Source organism: Ailuropoda melanoleuca, chromosome 7 (genome assembly GCF_002007445.2).
Source record: "Ailuropoda melanoleuca isolate Jingjing chromosome 7, ASM200744v2, whole genome shotgun sequence".
Taxonomy (NCBI): domain Eukaryota; kingdom Metazoa; phylum Chordata; class Mammalia; order Carnivora; family Ursidae; genus Ailuropoda; species Ailuropoda melanoleuca.
The window spans coordinates 11,597,603-11,614,114 of record NC_048224.1 but is presented as its reverse complement, the minus strand read 5'-3'; the positions used below and the strand labels follow the sequence as shown (position 1 = coordinate 11,614,114).

Below are 16,512 nucleotides of genomic sequence, written 5' to 3'. Positions count from 1 at the left end.
TCCTGAGGGTTGCCAGGCTTTGGTGAGAATTCCAATAGGCCTATGGCACAGCGTGACACAGATAGTGCTTCAAGTAGGCTCTCCACTGTGTTTAATCACAAATTCAATTCAAACCTAGCTTGGCAGAGGGAAGCAAAAGATAGAGCCATTTCCCCTGGAGAGATCTCTCTGTCTCAATCTCCAGAGTTTGATAAGTGAGGAATCAGGAGAGGAAGCAGCTAGCTGTTGATGGAGGGTGTGATTCATTCCATCAGTACTGGGATGGGGACACAGACACACACAGACACACAGACACACACACAGACACACACACAGACACACACACAGACACACACACACACACAGATGTTCCATTCACAGGACATGGAGAACAGCAGCCCATGCACTTTCCAGCCCTGAAGGCTGTTTACTTGAGGAGTAAGAGTGAGGTCTTTCACAAATGTTTTCATAAGAGACCACACAAAAATGACCTAAAATTATTTTTTCAAGTTAGGTTCAAAGATCTCTTCAAGTAGAATGTATGTTTCACTCTTTGATGTTTTGTTATCTCAGGGTGAGTTAAGGGATTATTTTCGGTCTAAAGTCTGAATAAATTGAAATCTGCGTATTAGGATTTATATTGGCTTATTAAACCCCTCATTTGTTTTTGATTATCCATGATGCGCATTTATTGCTAGCACTTTCATCCCTGGAACACTATTTTTAAACACACTTGCATCCAAATAGTAGTGACGAATTGCCCTAAATCCCTGAGTTATGTTCATCAAGTAGGAGGAACACGAGCATGATGCCAAAGAATCAGACTGATCCAGACCTCGGATTCCAGCACACTAGGGCTGGAATATACTTCCACCTGTGTTTTATAACCTTTTGTGAGTTACCAATTTTGAATGCCAACTTCTTTGTCTGTAAAATGGGACAATAATAACTTCTAATCGTTATGGGATCCTTGTTATGTACTAGGTACTGTTATCAGAACTTCACATGCTCTAACTCATTTAATCCTCATGGCAACCGAAGACATAGGTACTATTATTATGCATATATATATATATATTTTATATGCCAGAATTCAATTCTAAGTGTTCTGCCTCTAGAATTCTTAACTGTATTCTTACCTGTTAGCCTGGAGTTTGTACAGGTGGTAGGAGTTTGTACAGGTGGTAGGAGCAAAATACCACCTAGCAGCTGCCATCAATATTATTGTTGTCATTATTGTTATAGTATTATTTCTCATACCCAACAGAAAGAATGGGCCTTGTGGTTCCTTGGAATTACTGCCATTACTATATCCAAATTAGAGGAACTATTTTGCCATTTGGTTGTGTTTGCTTTATCCCACACTTAGAATAATTAAGGGTTTAACTTCATGCAGCCCAACATTTCCCAGGCCACAGAGAACTTTCTAGCTGCCCTCAGATCCTCAGAGCCTGCCACCCATTTTTCACAGTTGGGAAAAGAGAAGTAGTGGGGTAACTCAGTAACTAGATTCTGAGTAGAAACACTGGAATCCATGACTTCCAAAAGACCATGCCACATGGAGGTCAACCGAATTCCTAATTCTTGATTATTATTCATTCATATTAAATTACTAGAAAAATCCTTGTGCTCAATGCAGCTATTTTTTTCCTTCCCCATTCATATCCCTCCTGACCCCTTACCCTCTGCTCTTCACTCTCAAAGAGGAAGGAATGCTCTTCTTCATTGATATGTGTATCTTTGGGAAGGATAAAAGATTTTTACCTGAGGTAACTAGTACCTTCTTAGCTATACATAAAATACTCAATTTATTTCTGTAGTGTTAATGAGATATAGAGAAAAAAATTCTTTCTTAGTCTAGTTAAGAGTGTATTATGTTCACCTGGGTCGCCTATTCTGTCACCTGATTCCATCTCATAGTGTATCTTTAGCTCTGGACGATTCTTATACAGATGAATCTTTTCTTCAGTAATGAGGTACTCACATAAGTGTCTCACATATATTAACCCATCAAGGCTGCACAGAACCCCTGAGGTAGGTATTATTTCATCCTCATCTTACAGATAAGGAAATAAGAATAGAGAGGGGGAGTAAAGTGACTTGCTCAAGGACACAGTTGATAAGTAGCAGGGCCAGGATTTGAACTCAGGAAGTCTGGCTCTAGATCTAAATTCTAATTCACAATACCAGTTTCTGGACTCCTCTTGTTTATGATAAACACTGAGTTCTAAGTTGGGAAACATTATTATTCAGGCTTTTAGTTTGAGTTCTGCTAGGCATGGCTATTTGGACAAGTCACTTAATACTTTTGGCCTCACTTTCTCCCCAGGTAAAATAATGGGAATTGGGCCAAGTTATATTTTGGGATTCTATAACCCCAGTTACTGAGGGAGACTCATTTACCAAATTTTTAGAGTCTACACAAGTCTGTCAGCCCAACTCCCAGCCACTCTGTGGCTTTTTAGAGTGTAAAGAATAAAGCCCTATGGTCTTTTGGTATAAACAGTGCTAAAACAGACTGGGAAGTGATGAGAATTTGATGTCCACCAAGTTCCTCACATGACCGTATCTTTCAGTCAACAAAAGTGAAAGAACCCAGTTTCCAATAACTGGTCGGCAAAACTGTTGGCCACAACAAATACGGATTCCCAATGCTACTCGAGGACTGCGGACTCATGGTGAAGTCTCTGGACCCATCAGCATGATCTGCCATGGTCATGGTGATTTGGAGTGGAAACCTAACCCATGCTTCATCTTTTCAATTGATTTTTCAGGTAGAGGGAGTTGTTTGTGAACAACTGGATACATCTGATGCTCAGAAAACCCATCCATTTCAGACACTGGTTTGTCCATTTGGAGTGTTCGAGGCTTTCCAATGTGATAAGCGGCAAACAATTAACCAATTATGGAACTGGCATAAATATTGGGATAAGCTTACATTTAAGTTTACTTATGCTCAAGAGATGATGGAAAGGCATTTTTACATACTTGAGTATGAAAAGATGCAGTGAGATAGCATATATCACAGCCAAGTATATAAGATTTCAATACACTACCTTTCTATATGTCAGGAGAAAGGAATACAATCCATGGCCTACTTTTGAGGCCTAGATTGATACACAGCTGCAGTAAGACCATGTGTGGTGAAAAGTAGTCTACCTCTTGCCAATGTTGTTTTGCAGAACTACCCTCCTGGAGGAGTTAAGTATGCAAGGGTGAGCTGGAAAACAGCACTTTGCTTTTCTAGATCAAGGGAGGGTCAATCCAGCCCACATGTGGTTTTACTTCACTCCACCATGGGTCAGTTATATTGTCAACCTCCATTAAATTAAGGATAAAGTACATGACAGCGCCCATTTTCACAGAAGGTGTTTCTAGGTGTGCCTGGGATGTGCCTTCAGAAGGCCTACAGGTAACCCAGGATAAAGAGGAGAGAAATGGAAGCTTTCCTGGCCCCCCAACTGTTATCGTACTGTCTCCCCCCAGTTGCAAACACATTGCCTACCATTAGTGCAAAAAAAAAAAATGCCACAAAATTGAGCTTGACAGAGGGGTGCATCTTGTGAGGAAGATCTGGCTTCACTATCAGCCTCTCCCCCACATTATAATTCTGGCATCATTTTCCTCACAAAAAGAGCATTGATAAATGGTATCTGTCTAGTTGTGGTGAATTTTACATCAATAAATACCTTGCTTATAACAGTTTCCTTCTGTGATTTTCCACAGCTTAAAAAAGCTTAAAATTGTACATGCCGTGGGCATTGCAATCTTTGATTTTGCTGGGCTGCTCATCTGGGGAAGGAGTGGAGGCAGGAAAAGTATGGTGGGGTAGGGATGGGGTGGACAATAGACCACCCACAGAGATTTTTTTTTAATTCCAGGAGATTTCCCTGGTAAATGCATCAGTGATGTGTAAGGTTCGTTTTCTGTCATTAGGAACTGTAATTCAACTTCTCAAAGAGCACCCTGGGCATATTCAGCAATGGTCTACAGAGTCCTCCCACATATACTTTTGACTCTAATAAAGGAGAAACCTATGTTGGGCATGTGGGCTTTTACCAAGTCCAGAGTATAAATTTCTCTTGTGTTTGCTCCTTAAATTGCAAAACAGTTTGAGGGTCAGTTCCCAAACTGAGGTTTCTCTGTAATGCTGCTGTCTCTGTGTGCTAAGCAAAATTTCCGATGGCATCTGCACAACAAGCAAGTGTTTGGAGGACTGATCAGACGGCGGGGCCCCGAAAACCAACCCTCTGAAATATCTCACATGGCAAGAGATGAAACGGTGGCTTAGAAGAAGAAATAACAGAGAGTAATAACTCAGTATCTTGTATTTATGAAACACCAAGTTGCACAGAACTCAGAGAACTTTGCAAAACTGTCTAACCCAAGAGTTCTTAACCTTGAATTTACAACTGAGGGAAATGGCAGGGACCATATGAGCCAAGTGGTCCTTCTGTTTTCCGTATTTCCCCACCACTGCCTGAAGATCCAACACAAGCACAATGCCTCCTATCCTAGGTCTTCTCTCAAAAATCCTGAGCCATCAGGGCTGTCTGAGGGTAGTATGGTACCTTGGAGAGGACATGGAACTTACAGATAGATAGTCAGGCTTGAAGTTCCAGTATTACTCATTGGGACAGAGATTCAATAAAGCTGGTAGTAAATTGATCTGGCCTATTTTAAACAGTTGGCACATTGCTATTGTATTATGTGGTTATGGGACATAAATGTATCAGCTCCCTGGTAATTAATTGAGAGCAAACAGAGATACTTTTATCATACAGAGGAATCAAGCCTTTTTAGGCTTATCTGGAAGACTGAAAGGGGACTGAAAGGCAGGACACAAAACTGCCCCAAAGGCCTTTGAAATACCTGAATTGGGACCTTACAAGGAATATCCAAGTAGTATACAATTACATGTTTAATTAGAATTTCAGGAAAAAATACTTTAACATCTATAAGAACAAGAGACTCAGCTCAGTGGTCACCTTTTCTGGGTCCCTTTCCCTGATCTGAATTAAATAACTTCTATCAGTGTTCCAGACCAACAGCCGTTCCGTCTCTACCATGGCCATTACGACTGCATTGTAATGATCTGTTTGTGTACTAGCCACCAACAAATGCTGGTGCCTAGCCCCAGGGTCCACGTCTTAGATGTGTTTGTTTCTTCAGACCTGACAACACAGCAAGAATTTAATAGATATTTGCTGAACTGAGTTGGCCTTTCCCCTAACCAGCAGAAAGTGCCCACTCCCCAGGGGCTGGAGCTTATAGACTACGAGATAATCAGGTATTTGTGGCTTACACTAGGCAGTTTGTCTGTGCTTCCTTCAGGAAAAAAAAAGGTGAGAGACCTAGTTCTCTAAAATGCACACACATCACCGGCATCCTCCAAATCAAGCAGAACTTTTTACAGAGGAAAAAAACCCCACAAAAAACACACCTAATACCTGTTACTAAGTACTGAGTACTTAATATGTGCTGAAAACTACGCTAAGCACTTAATATACGTATCCTCACAATTACCTGAGTTAAAGATAAACTGAAGTTCTGAAAAGTTAAACCACCTGCCAAGGCCAACGAGCGAGTAAACTGTATGAACGGATATTATCTCTGACTTTATACTCTCATGCCCATGCTTTTAAGGCTGGAATGAGTGAGTGGGATCAGTCACTTACACTTTAGTGTGAATTAGCTTAAGTACTTTTGTTTTCCTAATTCTTCTTTGAGTTGAACCAAATAAATGGGAGGTGGGTGGGAGAAAAAGGGTTGAAAGAATTGGGGCCCTGCACAAGTGGTAGAGAAGGGTCATCCGGAGTTTTGGGTAGTTAGAGGGCAAGGTAATTAGAATTAAGTCTGGGGGTGGGGAGAGAAAAGAGGTGCTAGGAAAGAGTTACAGGAGACAGTGTCATAGAAAAGGAGTCAGGGACCCAGGATTGCACTGGGGAAAGAGACATGCACACACATGTATAAGAGAAGAATGGTGTTGGTCATTTATAACATGAACAGGCCATCAGCTAAACATAAACTAAGCCAGTGGTTGTTAGTAGTAGATGCAAGGCTCTCAGATAGCCACCAATGGCTTCCAGATTCACAAGGCCAGGCTGCATCTCTCTGAATGAATTTATATTTCTTTATAGTTGTTTTTTTTTTTTTTTAAGGAACTGAGTGCTTTGCCTAATGACACAGTACGGATTTTTAGAAATTCACTTCAGGTCTATTCAGTCTCTCTTTTAGCATGTTTCATTCCCTATGTATTGGCTTTGCCCTGAGAGGTGTGTGCTGTAATGAACTTCTCACTGTCCCTTAAGCACTAGCAAGTCTATTCTATCCTTGGCAACTGAGAGTATGAGATGAAACTTACCTGCTGGAGAGAAAGAAAGAAGTGCTTGTTAACCTGTTTGTGATCTTCCCTAGGTTATAAACTTCTACGGGAATAGAGGACTGGTTTTTTTCACTGTGGTAATTCCCATGCCTAGAATAAGACAGGGGATGGACGGATAGAGGGAGGGAGGTGTTGTTAAAGGGATGGAGGGAGGGATGGAAGGACAGGGTGGAGGATGTATAAACATCATTAATAGAGGCAAGGATTGAATCATGAGCTTTTTAGTAATGGCTTTGGAAATAAACAATAGCTTGTTCCAAATGGGAACCTGCCACCAGCTAGTTACATGACTCCTATAAAGACTCAGTTTCCTCAGGTGTAAAGTTAGGATAGGAATAGTAAGTCTTCATAAAACCACAGGGAAAATGAAATGAAATAATGTATGTAAAGTGATGAACACAGTGCCTGGGATATTGTAAGCTCCCCCAAATGGAAGCTGTTAGGGAAAGCCTACCTTGTTCAAGGATGGCCTGCAAAGGTTAGTAAGGATGTAGGGACAAGATGCCCTCTATCTTATCTGTACCCTGGGCTGGATTTTACTTCTTTCCTTCACTTTTTCAAAAAAAATTTTTCTTCCATCTTCTTTTTCTTCTCTCTCCCACAAGTATTTGAGGAGACAACTGGTTAGGAATAACATTATTTATACAAGCTTCCTAATTTCTTCCTGACTCATTAAAGGCCCTTCTGACCATAAGGACACAGCCGCTCATTTCCAGGACTCAAATCTCCCTTGCCCACAGGTCTGACTTTCTTCAATCATATTATATAGGATGTTAACTTTTTAGGAATATTTGGACTCTATCGCCCCTGCTCCCACTTCATCATCCCATTACTGTTCTTAGAAAAAACACACCTTATTGGATTGGGTGTTAAGTGAAATGGAATGTCCCAACAGCTGCTACCTTTGGTAGTCTTGGTGGAATCCATGAGAACCTGCTGCTCGGCTTCTTGCTCCAGAGCCACCTAAGAAACCCGGCTTGAAGCTAAGTTCTAGCTATACCCTCCCCTTTGCTCTGCTCCTACACTAGCTGGTTAAGAAAGTTCAAGGAATAAACTGTAATGGCTATAAAATAAATACAAAGGCTTTCTTATATTGTATGGTTTCCTGCATAGGGATCTAAGAGGAATGGAAGACTCCTATTTTTTTGGAGTGTCTATTACATGAGGTAGGAACTGGATGAGTGTTTCACACAGGTGATCTTCTTTACAACCATCATCTGTGGTTTGGACAATGATCATTGTCTTACAGTTAAGGACACGCCAGGCTTAGAAAGGTTAAAGTAGCCAGCCTAATGCCACAAAGCAAAAGAGGAGGCCAAAATCTGTCTGATCTCTAAACGTATGATTTCTTCCTTTTTACGGGCAGTCTTCCTCTTCCTGGTGGGGAATACTGAGTTTTGGCATCACCAAGTTTCCTTTTGGTTTTTATCCTGAAGTCAAGTTCCCTTATTACCAAGATTCCTATTAGGAAAAATATGGCGTCTGATTAAAAAAAATATATTATGCTAAGATGATCACGAGCCACCTCTCCCAAAGGCATCAAAGCAAACCATTGGTATTTAACAACATAACTGATAGTGGAGCAAGTGTCAGGTTCGATGCAACCAGGGAAGAAGGCCATTTTTGGCTCTTCAAATCACCTGTGGAGCTATCTCTGGCCAGCCAGGAAGGCAGTTATGTCTGCCCACTCAGGGTCCAGGGTCAACAGCAGTGAGTTACAGAGAACACACCACATTCAGCTGTTCTAGAATGCAGCCTATGGCCTGTGTCCATGTCTATCTAGGCCTCAAGGACAGTCACTGCATAAGGAAATAAAAAGCTCCATGAGAAAGCGATGAGCATCTGGTGGGTCTGGGAGCTCTGTTAATCCAATGGCGATCATTCTAAGCTTCAGTGTGTCACTAACACAAATACAGAAATTCCTTGAAGCCCCGGTAAAGATAATTAGACAAAATGATGAAGAAACAAAGGAATGGTAAAGACAGGTTTGAAGGAAGAACAATGATTCACCACGGGAAAGTTGGCTGGTCTCTGCTCTGTGACAGATCTTTCTGTAACCATGGCAGATAACCTAATGCCTGATCTTGGGCTGATGCCATGACAAGAATAATGTTTCCAGAAGGATGAACTGTTTCCCAAATGGATCCTGCAGGTTACTGGGCACAAATCAGGGCATTCTCTTTCTCAGTCCTTCATTCTTATGTTGCTTAAACATCTCTTTTTCTCTCTTTCTTAAGTCTTGTTCCTACTTCTTTGTTTTCCAAGTTTAAGGAACATAGTAACATAGCAGATTTCTAACACTAAGGTCATAGAAAAGTTCACCATCTCAAATTGCACATGAGGCCTTCGTTCAAAGTTTCCAGAGGGCATTGGGTACACTTAGGCAGCAATAATTCTCATTTCAAAATGTTGGCCAAATTATTGATTGCCCTTATATTATTACTTCAGACTTTAGAAACGCTGGTTTATAGGAAAAGGCAAAAAAAACCACAAAAAGTGAAAAAGATTTACTTTGGGAGTTTCCACTCTACTGCTGTTGATTAATTTGTAAGCTGGAAGGTTTGTGAACTGTAAAACTGCATTGTCTCATCACCCTATCTACAACAGGGAGCTATCAGGTGGTGATATTTCCATCCTCATGGTCTTACATGCAATGGGATTGATGACTGGTTCAGATACGTCAGCTCTTGGAACAGTGAAGAACGTGGGAGGATGTTTAGTTTAATAACTATCTTTAGAAGGGCAGCACTTAAAAGTAGCCATGATAAGAAATATGCAATGGCTTCTTCAGGACCATTCCTCAAATTCTGCTTCAGGGAACAAAGTGGGTTTTTTCATCACTGTGTCCTCAGCACAATGCCCAGCACAAAACAGGCATTCAATAAATTTGTCTCATGGAGGCTGAATGAAGAGAAATTCTCATTATCTTAAAGGGCACTATAAAATTCTAAACCGAGGGATGCAGAGTATTATCTATTCTTTTACACATGGACACACGCCACTGAAATATCTTAAAAACGTTCATCATTTCAGTGTTCCACTATCTTTGCTGCCTGCATGTGCTTGCCTACATTTTTCTTACAGAAATCTAAGTCTTGGTCCCTACAGACTTCTTGTGGCTCCTTAATTTATAGTTAAGGCCAGTTCCTTTTTTTCTTGACTAACAGAATTGCTTTATCTTCAACACTTAAATTTGACTCAAGGTATTTTCCCAAAAGAATTCCCTTTTTTTGTTCTTGAAAAGCTTCAATTCTGTGGATAATTATCATTACCTTCAAAGGATCACACAGGGTTAGAGCTGGAGGGACCTAGGGTGCATCCAGTTACTCTGGTCCTTCCAGCTATTCCTTTCATTTCTTCCTTCACGGTACCCTTGCCTGGGGCTCTAGACTCCTGCCAGGTGGACAGGCTGAGTCCATGTGACACTGGGTTCATTGTGGGAGCACAGAAAATGCTAACATACCCTAGGCAAGAGGTCGTTACTACTCTCAGGGAAAATGTGGCGGTGCGGATCACAGTACACTATTTGTGACTTTACAAGCACAAAAAGTACAGGTGCCGATCAGAAAATACAAGCCAGGGATGTACTGTATGGTGACTAACATAATATAATAAAAAAAATTAAAAAAAAAAAGAAAAGAAAATACAAGCTAGCCACCGTTAGCACTTCCGTTCTGTTGGGTGAGTAGCCAGTCATCTTTCTCCAAGCACACCTGACTATTCTGCTCTCCCTGTGTAACTCCCTCCAATGGCTCTCCATGGCCTCTAGGGCATAAAGTTCAAAGAATTTAACCTAGCCTATCGGGCTATCCTGGATCTGGCCCTCTAACACCAGCTTCCACTCTTGCCTTTCCCTCCCGCTTGTGCCTTCCTTCTGCCTGCAACATCTCTCTTCTCTCTTCTTCACCTCAGGCAATGCCTACTTATGCCTTACGATTCAGCACAGGCATCACCTCAGCCTCATGCTCCCACAGAACCCTGTGCTTGCCACATTCACAGCAGTTACTGTTTTGAAATCTTCCTCCTCCCCTAACTGTCACAGATTTTGTCTTCTAGTCATCTCTGAGGGCCAAATACAAGCAGACTGTTGTACCTGAAGATGCCTAGAGCACTTTCATTCTTTACTAAATTGAGATATAAAACATTTTCTGCCATATTTGTGTGTGTGTGTGTGTGTGTGCGTGCGCGCGCGCGCAGAAGGTTAACTTCAATCAATGGTCTGTATAAGGACTTTCCCAATGTCCAGGCAGAACTATGTGGCCTAGGAAACTATGAGGCCAGGAAAGCCTCTCTTTCAGGACTTAATTGAAAGGATTTTCCTAAAGCTGATGTTTCTATCTTTTTTGAACGAGTCATCTGTGCTTTCAGGTGACATGATGGGAAGGTTTGATCCCTTGATTTTTACCACTGATTCATGCAAATGACTAAATCTATGCACGCAAAACAGTTTCTAATACCATCAAAGCTCATTTCACAGAGATTGGAGGTTGATATAACAGGTGGTGTGTAACCATGGAAAGGGCTCTCTTCAGGAGAAATGGAGATTGAAGCCCTGAGGTGGGCATACATGTGACGTTTATCCTTGTTGATGTCAAAATGCTGCTGGGAATGATTCTGATCACCGGGCCAACACATTCCTGGGGAGAGAAATAACCAAGGCTGCCGTTGGGCCATTCAGGTCCAATAGTTAAGAAACAGGTCTTGGCAGGTTCCCCTGTTGTAACTTGTCCATCAGTGGAAGAAAAGAGAGAGACGGTGTAATCACGCATCTGGAGTTACCACGGAGGATGACGACAGTAATAGCATTAACTCTCCAAAGGCGCCTGAATATGGCCGCCAAATCTGGACTCAATTTCCTGGACGCCAGTGAGCTTTGGTGTGCTTTTGGTTTAAGTGCTTACAAGTTGGTATGGACAGAGCCAAGAGGCAGCATATGGAAACTTTGGGAACACAGCAGAAGATAAACCAATATTTGGAGAGCACGTTGAAACAGTAACCCTTAAAACAAGTTGTCAAAGGGGAAGGTGCCCGCAAAACTTTGAAAAATCCATCAAATAAATTAAAACATGGTTGTGTAAAAAGGCAACACCTTCTGCTCTAGCCATTTTCAGCCAATATAAAAGAAAATTTGAAATTGGAAATCATTTGCTGCTAGTATGCATGGATTTTGTTAGTATATAATAAAATAGGCATTCTGAAGTTTGCTCTTAAACAGGAGACTCTGTGACCTTTAAGATGTTTTTCTCAACTCTCGTCTCAAATAGGGATTCTCAAACTTCTTTTATAGCTCTTGCTGGTTCGAGGAACCACCCGAGGTCTGAGAAAAGAGACTGGGGTTGGGGCGAGGGGCAGAAACCAAGTCCTGTTCCTGGAATTATGGGCTTTTTCCCCCCTTCACTGTTTATCTATTCTGCACCACTCAGCTGTTCTCTGTTGCACAGAAATAAAAGTTTAGTTTAAAAAGTATGTTAGAACAAAGCTGCAGAAATTGCCTGGAATTTCCTTCATTTTCAGCCATCTGGCTTTCATTGCTTACTTCTTTCCCCTCCTCCACGTACGTTTACCAAATCTTTTCAACACACACTGGCCAAGCTATCAAATGCTTATAATTAATAACAGTCATGCTCTTTTTTTTTTTTTTTTAAAGGTAGTGCTTTCTGGCTTTCCTTGGGCTGTTCATGTCATTGCTAGTATAAACCAGGGAGATGGTCAGTAAAACTTAATGATTAAGACTTAGTTGAATAATAGAGAAAATCTAATCAAATTGAAGTCCTGAATGCAAAAAATGTTTTATTTCAAACTAAAAGTATTTCTCGCCACGAAATGAAAGAGAAGAAAAAGAGAATTCTTCTAAGTTCCCACAATGATCCAAAAAGGTATATAAGCTCTGAAAGGTCATATAGTTAAACATAACAGAGCCGTATCTGCACACAGGTCAAAATCTATCTTCTGGTTTTTATTTTGGTGGTCTCAGGAATGGGAAAGATTTTTAGTATGTATTATTAAATGAAAAATCAAGTTGCCAAGTAATATATATAATGTGATCCAAAGGGAAGAAAACCTTATGTATTTGTTCATGTTCATATATGTGTATATATTCATAGAAAAGGATATGGAAAGGTATGTACCAAATTACTAACAGTGGTTATCTCTGGGAAGAAGGTTCTGGAACTGTGGAGCATGGTGGTGAAAAGGGGACATATGTCTTTCTTCCTTGATTACTTCTGCTATGTTTGACTTGTAAAGAATGAGACTATTCATGTATAACTTCGTAATTATAATACTCAGAAAGCTTTCTTATTGGGAAAAGGAGGTCAACCTCTTTCCTAATGACTGATTTTCCATCCTTTTTGGACATTTCTCCCTTAAACTAGTCTAACCCACCCATGAAGGTGAGCAGGGTGGAGGGGCTTCTAGACACAAATTACTCAGATGGTGGTAAAGGTAATTAAAATAATTTTTTCTTCCTTGTAATTATAGCCTCTTTGCTATCAACGTTGATGCAATATTCTCATTGTCAGATCACAGGTAAAAATGGTCCTAATTTCTTCTTGCCAATTCTAGGCAAGGTTGTTAAGGGAGATAGACTACTTTCCATCTCTCCTGACAAACTGCTCCCTCGGTAATGCTAACAATTCACTCAACTTCCATTATGTCCATCTCTCCTCAATTAAAACTCGTCCTCTTACTTTTATTTTGGGGAGACTGTGCTATACGTGGCTACTAATATAAAGGATTACTTATCCTAAGTCTATTTAGATTTTGAATTGGTATTTAAAGCCTTAAAGCTATAGAAGGGACTCTAAAAATGGACTTTCAGCATCGTTTGGTGGGTGGTAGAGGGGATAGGTGGATGGACTGCAGAGATAGCACTGGTGTCTTCCCAGCTACCGTTAATACTCGGATCTAAATATCTCTCCTTATCCATTTGGTCCTACCCGCTATGTCTGTGCATTCAGTAAACACTAAGCACCTCCTACGTGTCACACATTACACCACCTGCCACTTCCACAGAGGGGAGGGTTTGGACACACAGCTGACAGCAAGGACTTTAAAATATAGTCCTCTTCAATAGGTAACTATTGTTTTTCTAAAGCACCCTAGAAATGCAGGCAGTCCACACTTATGTGCGCATGTGTGCATGTACACACACACACACACACACACACACTGCAACAGTCAGAATACCTCCAGCTTGCAAATACCCTTGTTGCTTTGGATAGCTGGGTGGGAGACTGTACCTGTCTAAACCTGGAGAAAGCTGGACACGTGCTTCTGATACCAGCCCTGCCATCCACATAGAGTAAGTCAGGAGAAGGTACATTTAATCTCAGAAAGACAGCTCAGATGGGACATGCCCTCTAGGCCTATGGCATTCTTCATGTGATCGGATACCTCTGACCACACATGAGAGGAAAAGTGGCTCCCTGACAAATGCCTGGGAAAGCTACTTCTCTTAACCAGCAGCCACCTCTCAGAGATGTACACCCAGCGATCAAGACTAGAAACATCATTTCTGTTTGTCCCAGAGAAAATGTTATGGTGTTTTGAACACATGGACATCAGCAGAGACCAAGAACCCATCAGAGGACACCCTAAAATGTGCAGGGAACACTCATCTATGCACAATAAGAACTGTGAATTAAAGATTTAAATTACTCGACACCGAAACTTCTAGAAGGTAGTTGGGAAAACGACACTCTCTTATGTCCCTACCAAACCCATTTTCTCTTCTGTGTACAGCTAACACCTACTTTCCAAATGAGAGATGTTTTTTCCCCGACATCATACTGAACTATCTCACAGGAGATGCACCTCTATATGTCTCTCATTTTTAAGATGAAAATCTGACTTTGGCTCTTTAACACGAGATGAAGAGAGCGAGTCATCTCAGGCCACTGTACGTTGGCCCCCTCTGTTGTTTTAATTAGCATCAGTCTACAAGCACTCAGCTGTGGATGGTTGGCTCAAGAAATCCCTGGCTGTGCCCTGTAAGAGAAGTCTTGCCTGTCAGTCTGACAATTGGTTGGTAGAAGATCAAAGCACTGAGTTTATCTGGAGCAAGTGCAATAAAGTTAAGCCTAACAAGAGTCCTTGTCTGGGAGTCAATATAAAGGCCGTAGAGTAAATTAAGCTCATCTAATTTAACCGTGCTCAGTATTTGGAGGATGGCAAGTAACACCTTGTGTCCTATTCCTTCTGCTGCCTGGGAAGGATTGGGTTTAGTGGCTGAAAATCCCACAAGATCTTCAGCTGGTCCCGGGTGCTGACTCCTCAGCCCATCAGAGCATTTGGATGTCATTACAACCCGGAATGTGGTTAGACACTTAGGCTTGTTTTTAAAGTGAGGGTAAATAAGCGGAACAGAAATGACATCAATTATCAGCCCACAGCAGTAGCTGTCCAGTGCGTCTGCCTATAGACTAACAAAGAGTCATGGGATATTTGAGCAGGATGTTGTGACCTCAGATATGGCCTGTTAGTTTTGCAGATGTGGAAACAGAAAGGGCAGCCATCTTGCCCAATGCCACACAGCTGGTGGGTGACAAAGCTAGGAGGAGAACCTCTGGACCTCCTAGCCAAGGCCCCTACAGGCTGTCCATGCCAAAACCACTCTGCTTTTTCCAATTTGGGGAGAATGTAGTCAAACAGAAGGGGTTAGTATCCCTTGCCCAAGCAGTTGGGCTTGCCCAACCGGAGAACTGTGAGGTTAGGTTGGAGTTGTGGGACCAGGTCAAACAGGGATAGAAAGAGGCTTCCCAGGATTCTATGCACTGGATCTAGTTTTTTCTGGGTCTAACCCTTGACTCTATTTTACTGGCTGCTGTTCTTGGAGGGCTGCTCCAAGCAGTGGCTGACTGTTTTTCTGGATGCCGTGGAGAAGACGGCCCCAGTGGCCCTCCTCACTTCCGTGTCAGAAAAGGGACACCAGGCCCACCATTCAGATCAATATATAGGACATCTCTGTGACCAGCAGAAGTGCTCTGATCTGGCCTGAAGTCTGCCCTCCAAAGGAAGACATTTTGTTGACTGAGAAATAAGACCAGCCACATCTGCAAATTATTGTCAATTCCCAAAGGCAACACATTGCTTCTTCCATGTTGCTTTGTAGAAATAGAAGAAATATCGTTCAGAAACAGCATTCCTCTTTGTATCTAGTATATGACTTTATCTTATAACAGTCTTCATCCCCTCAGCAGACTTGAAAGTCTGGCTCTGTTTCCTGAAACCTCTCCCTTTGAAACCAGAATCATCGATAAGATGGTTTAGCTTCCACAGAGATTTGTTCCAAAGAAGTATCTGCAGGCAGGTCTCTCAAGACACCATAAAATTGTGTGGACTAAACCAGCGATTGGATCGATTAACTAAGACTCAAGGTTGGGTAAAAACGAGACCCAGGCAGGACCAAACAATGAAATGCTCTAATTGATTTTATGCATGTGGAACGACACACATACACTCCAGAGCATGCTGTAATGCATCTGTGTGCTGTGTGCATACAGATTTCACAGTGGATCCATTATACCACCCAGTCACTTCAGTTCTTCCACCCCTGCAACCCCTGAGCCAATCCATTACTATGGTATGAGGGCATGGGACCCAGGCTCAAAGTGGCAGACACCCTGAAGCCTGTGGTTGCTTCACGTCTCCTTCAGGAGACGGCGGCAGTGTGGCCCGTGTACATTCTGGTCACGCCACGGGGCTCATTTCAGTGCACGGAGCCTTCTGGACCCTGAGCATGACCATTGGGCTGGAATTCCAAAGCCCTGGTTTCAATTAAATTTAAGTGGATTTGACTAAAAGTTTGAACTGATGCTAATTGGCTTTCAAAACATGGGGTTTTGAACAATAAGCGTTCTGGTCGTGCCCATGGACAGAGGCACCCCACTCTGAACGTGCCCCTGGGTAACAGGGCAGCCACTGCGTCCCTTACCTGGCCGGGCAGGGATCCAAACTGCAGGATTTGAGGAGCCGTGGGGGCCGGCGGCTGGTCACACACAGGTTCTCATCAGCAGGCTCCCGCGTCTGTTTGTTCAGGCAGCTCACCACAGCCTCCTGGACACCTGCACACAAATCACACTGTCAGGCCTGAGTGGGCGTGTGTGGGGTGACGAAGTGTAGACAAGGCAGCTGGTGGGAGGCCTCTG

The 16,512-nt window shown here is 42.1% G+C and overlaps 1 protein-coding gene across 5 annotated transcripts in view; it reads right to left on the bottom strand.

The window, feature by feature from the left end:
* ADAMTSL1 (ADAMTS like 1) overlaps window positions 1-16,512 on the bottom strand; it is an 861,688-nt gene that overhangs the window by 159,401 nt on the left and 685,775 nt on the right. For all 5 annotated transcript variants that reach the window (XM_019801253.2, XM_034663958.1, XM_034663959.1 and 2 more), the window contains one exon: window positions 16,299-16,428. In XM_019801253.2, the coding sequence (XP_019656812.2) occupies window positions 16,299-16,428 (130 nt within the window). The remainder of the gene's footprint in view (window positions 1-16,298; window positions 16,429-16,512) is intronic.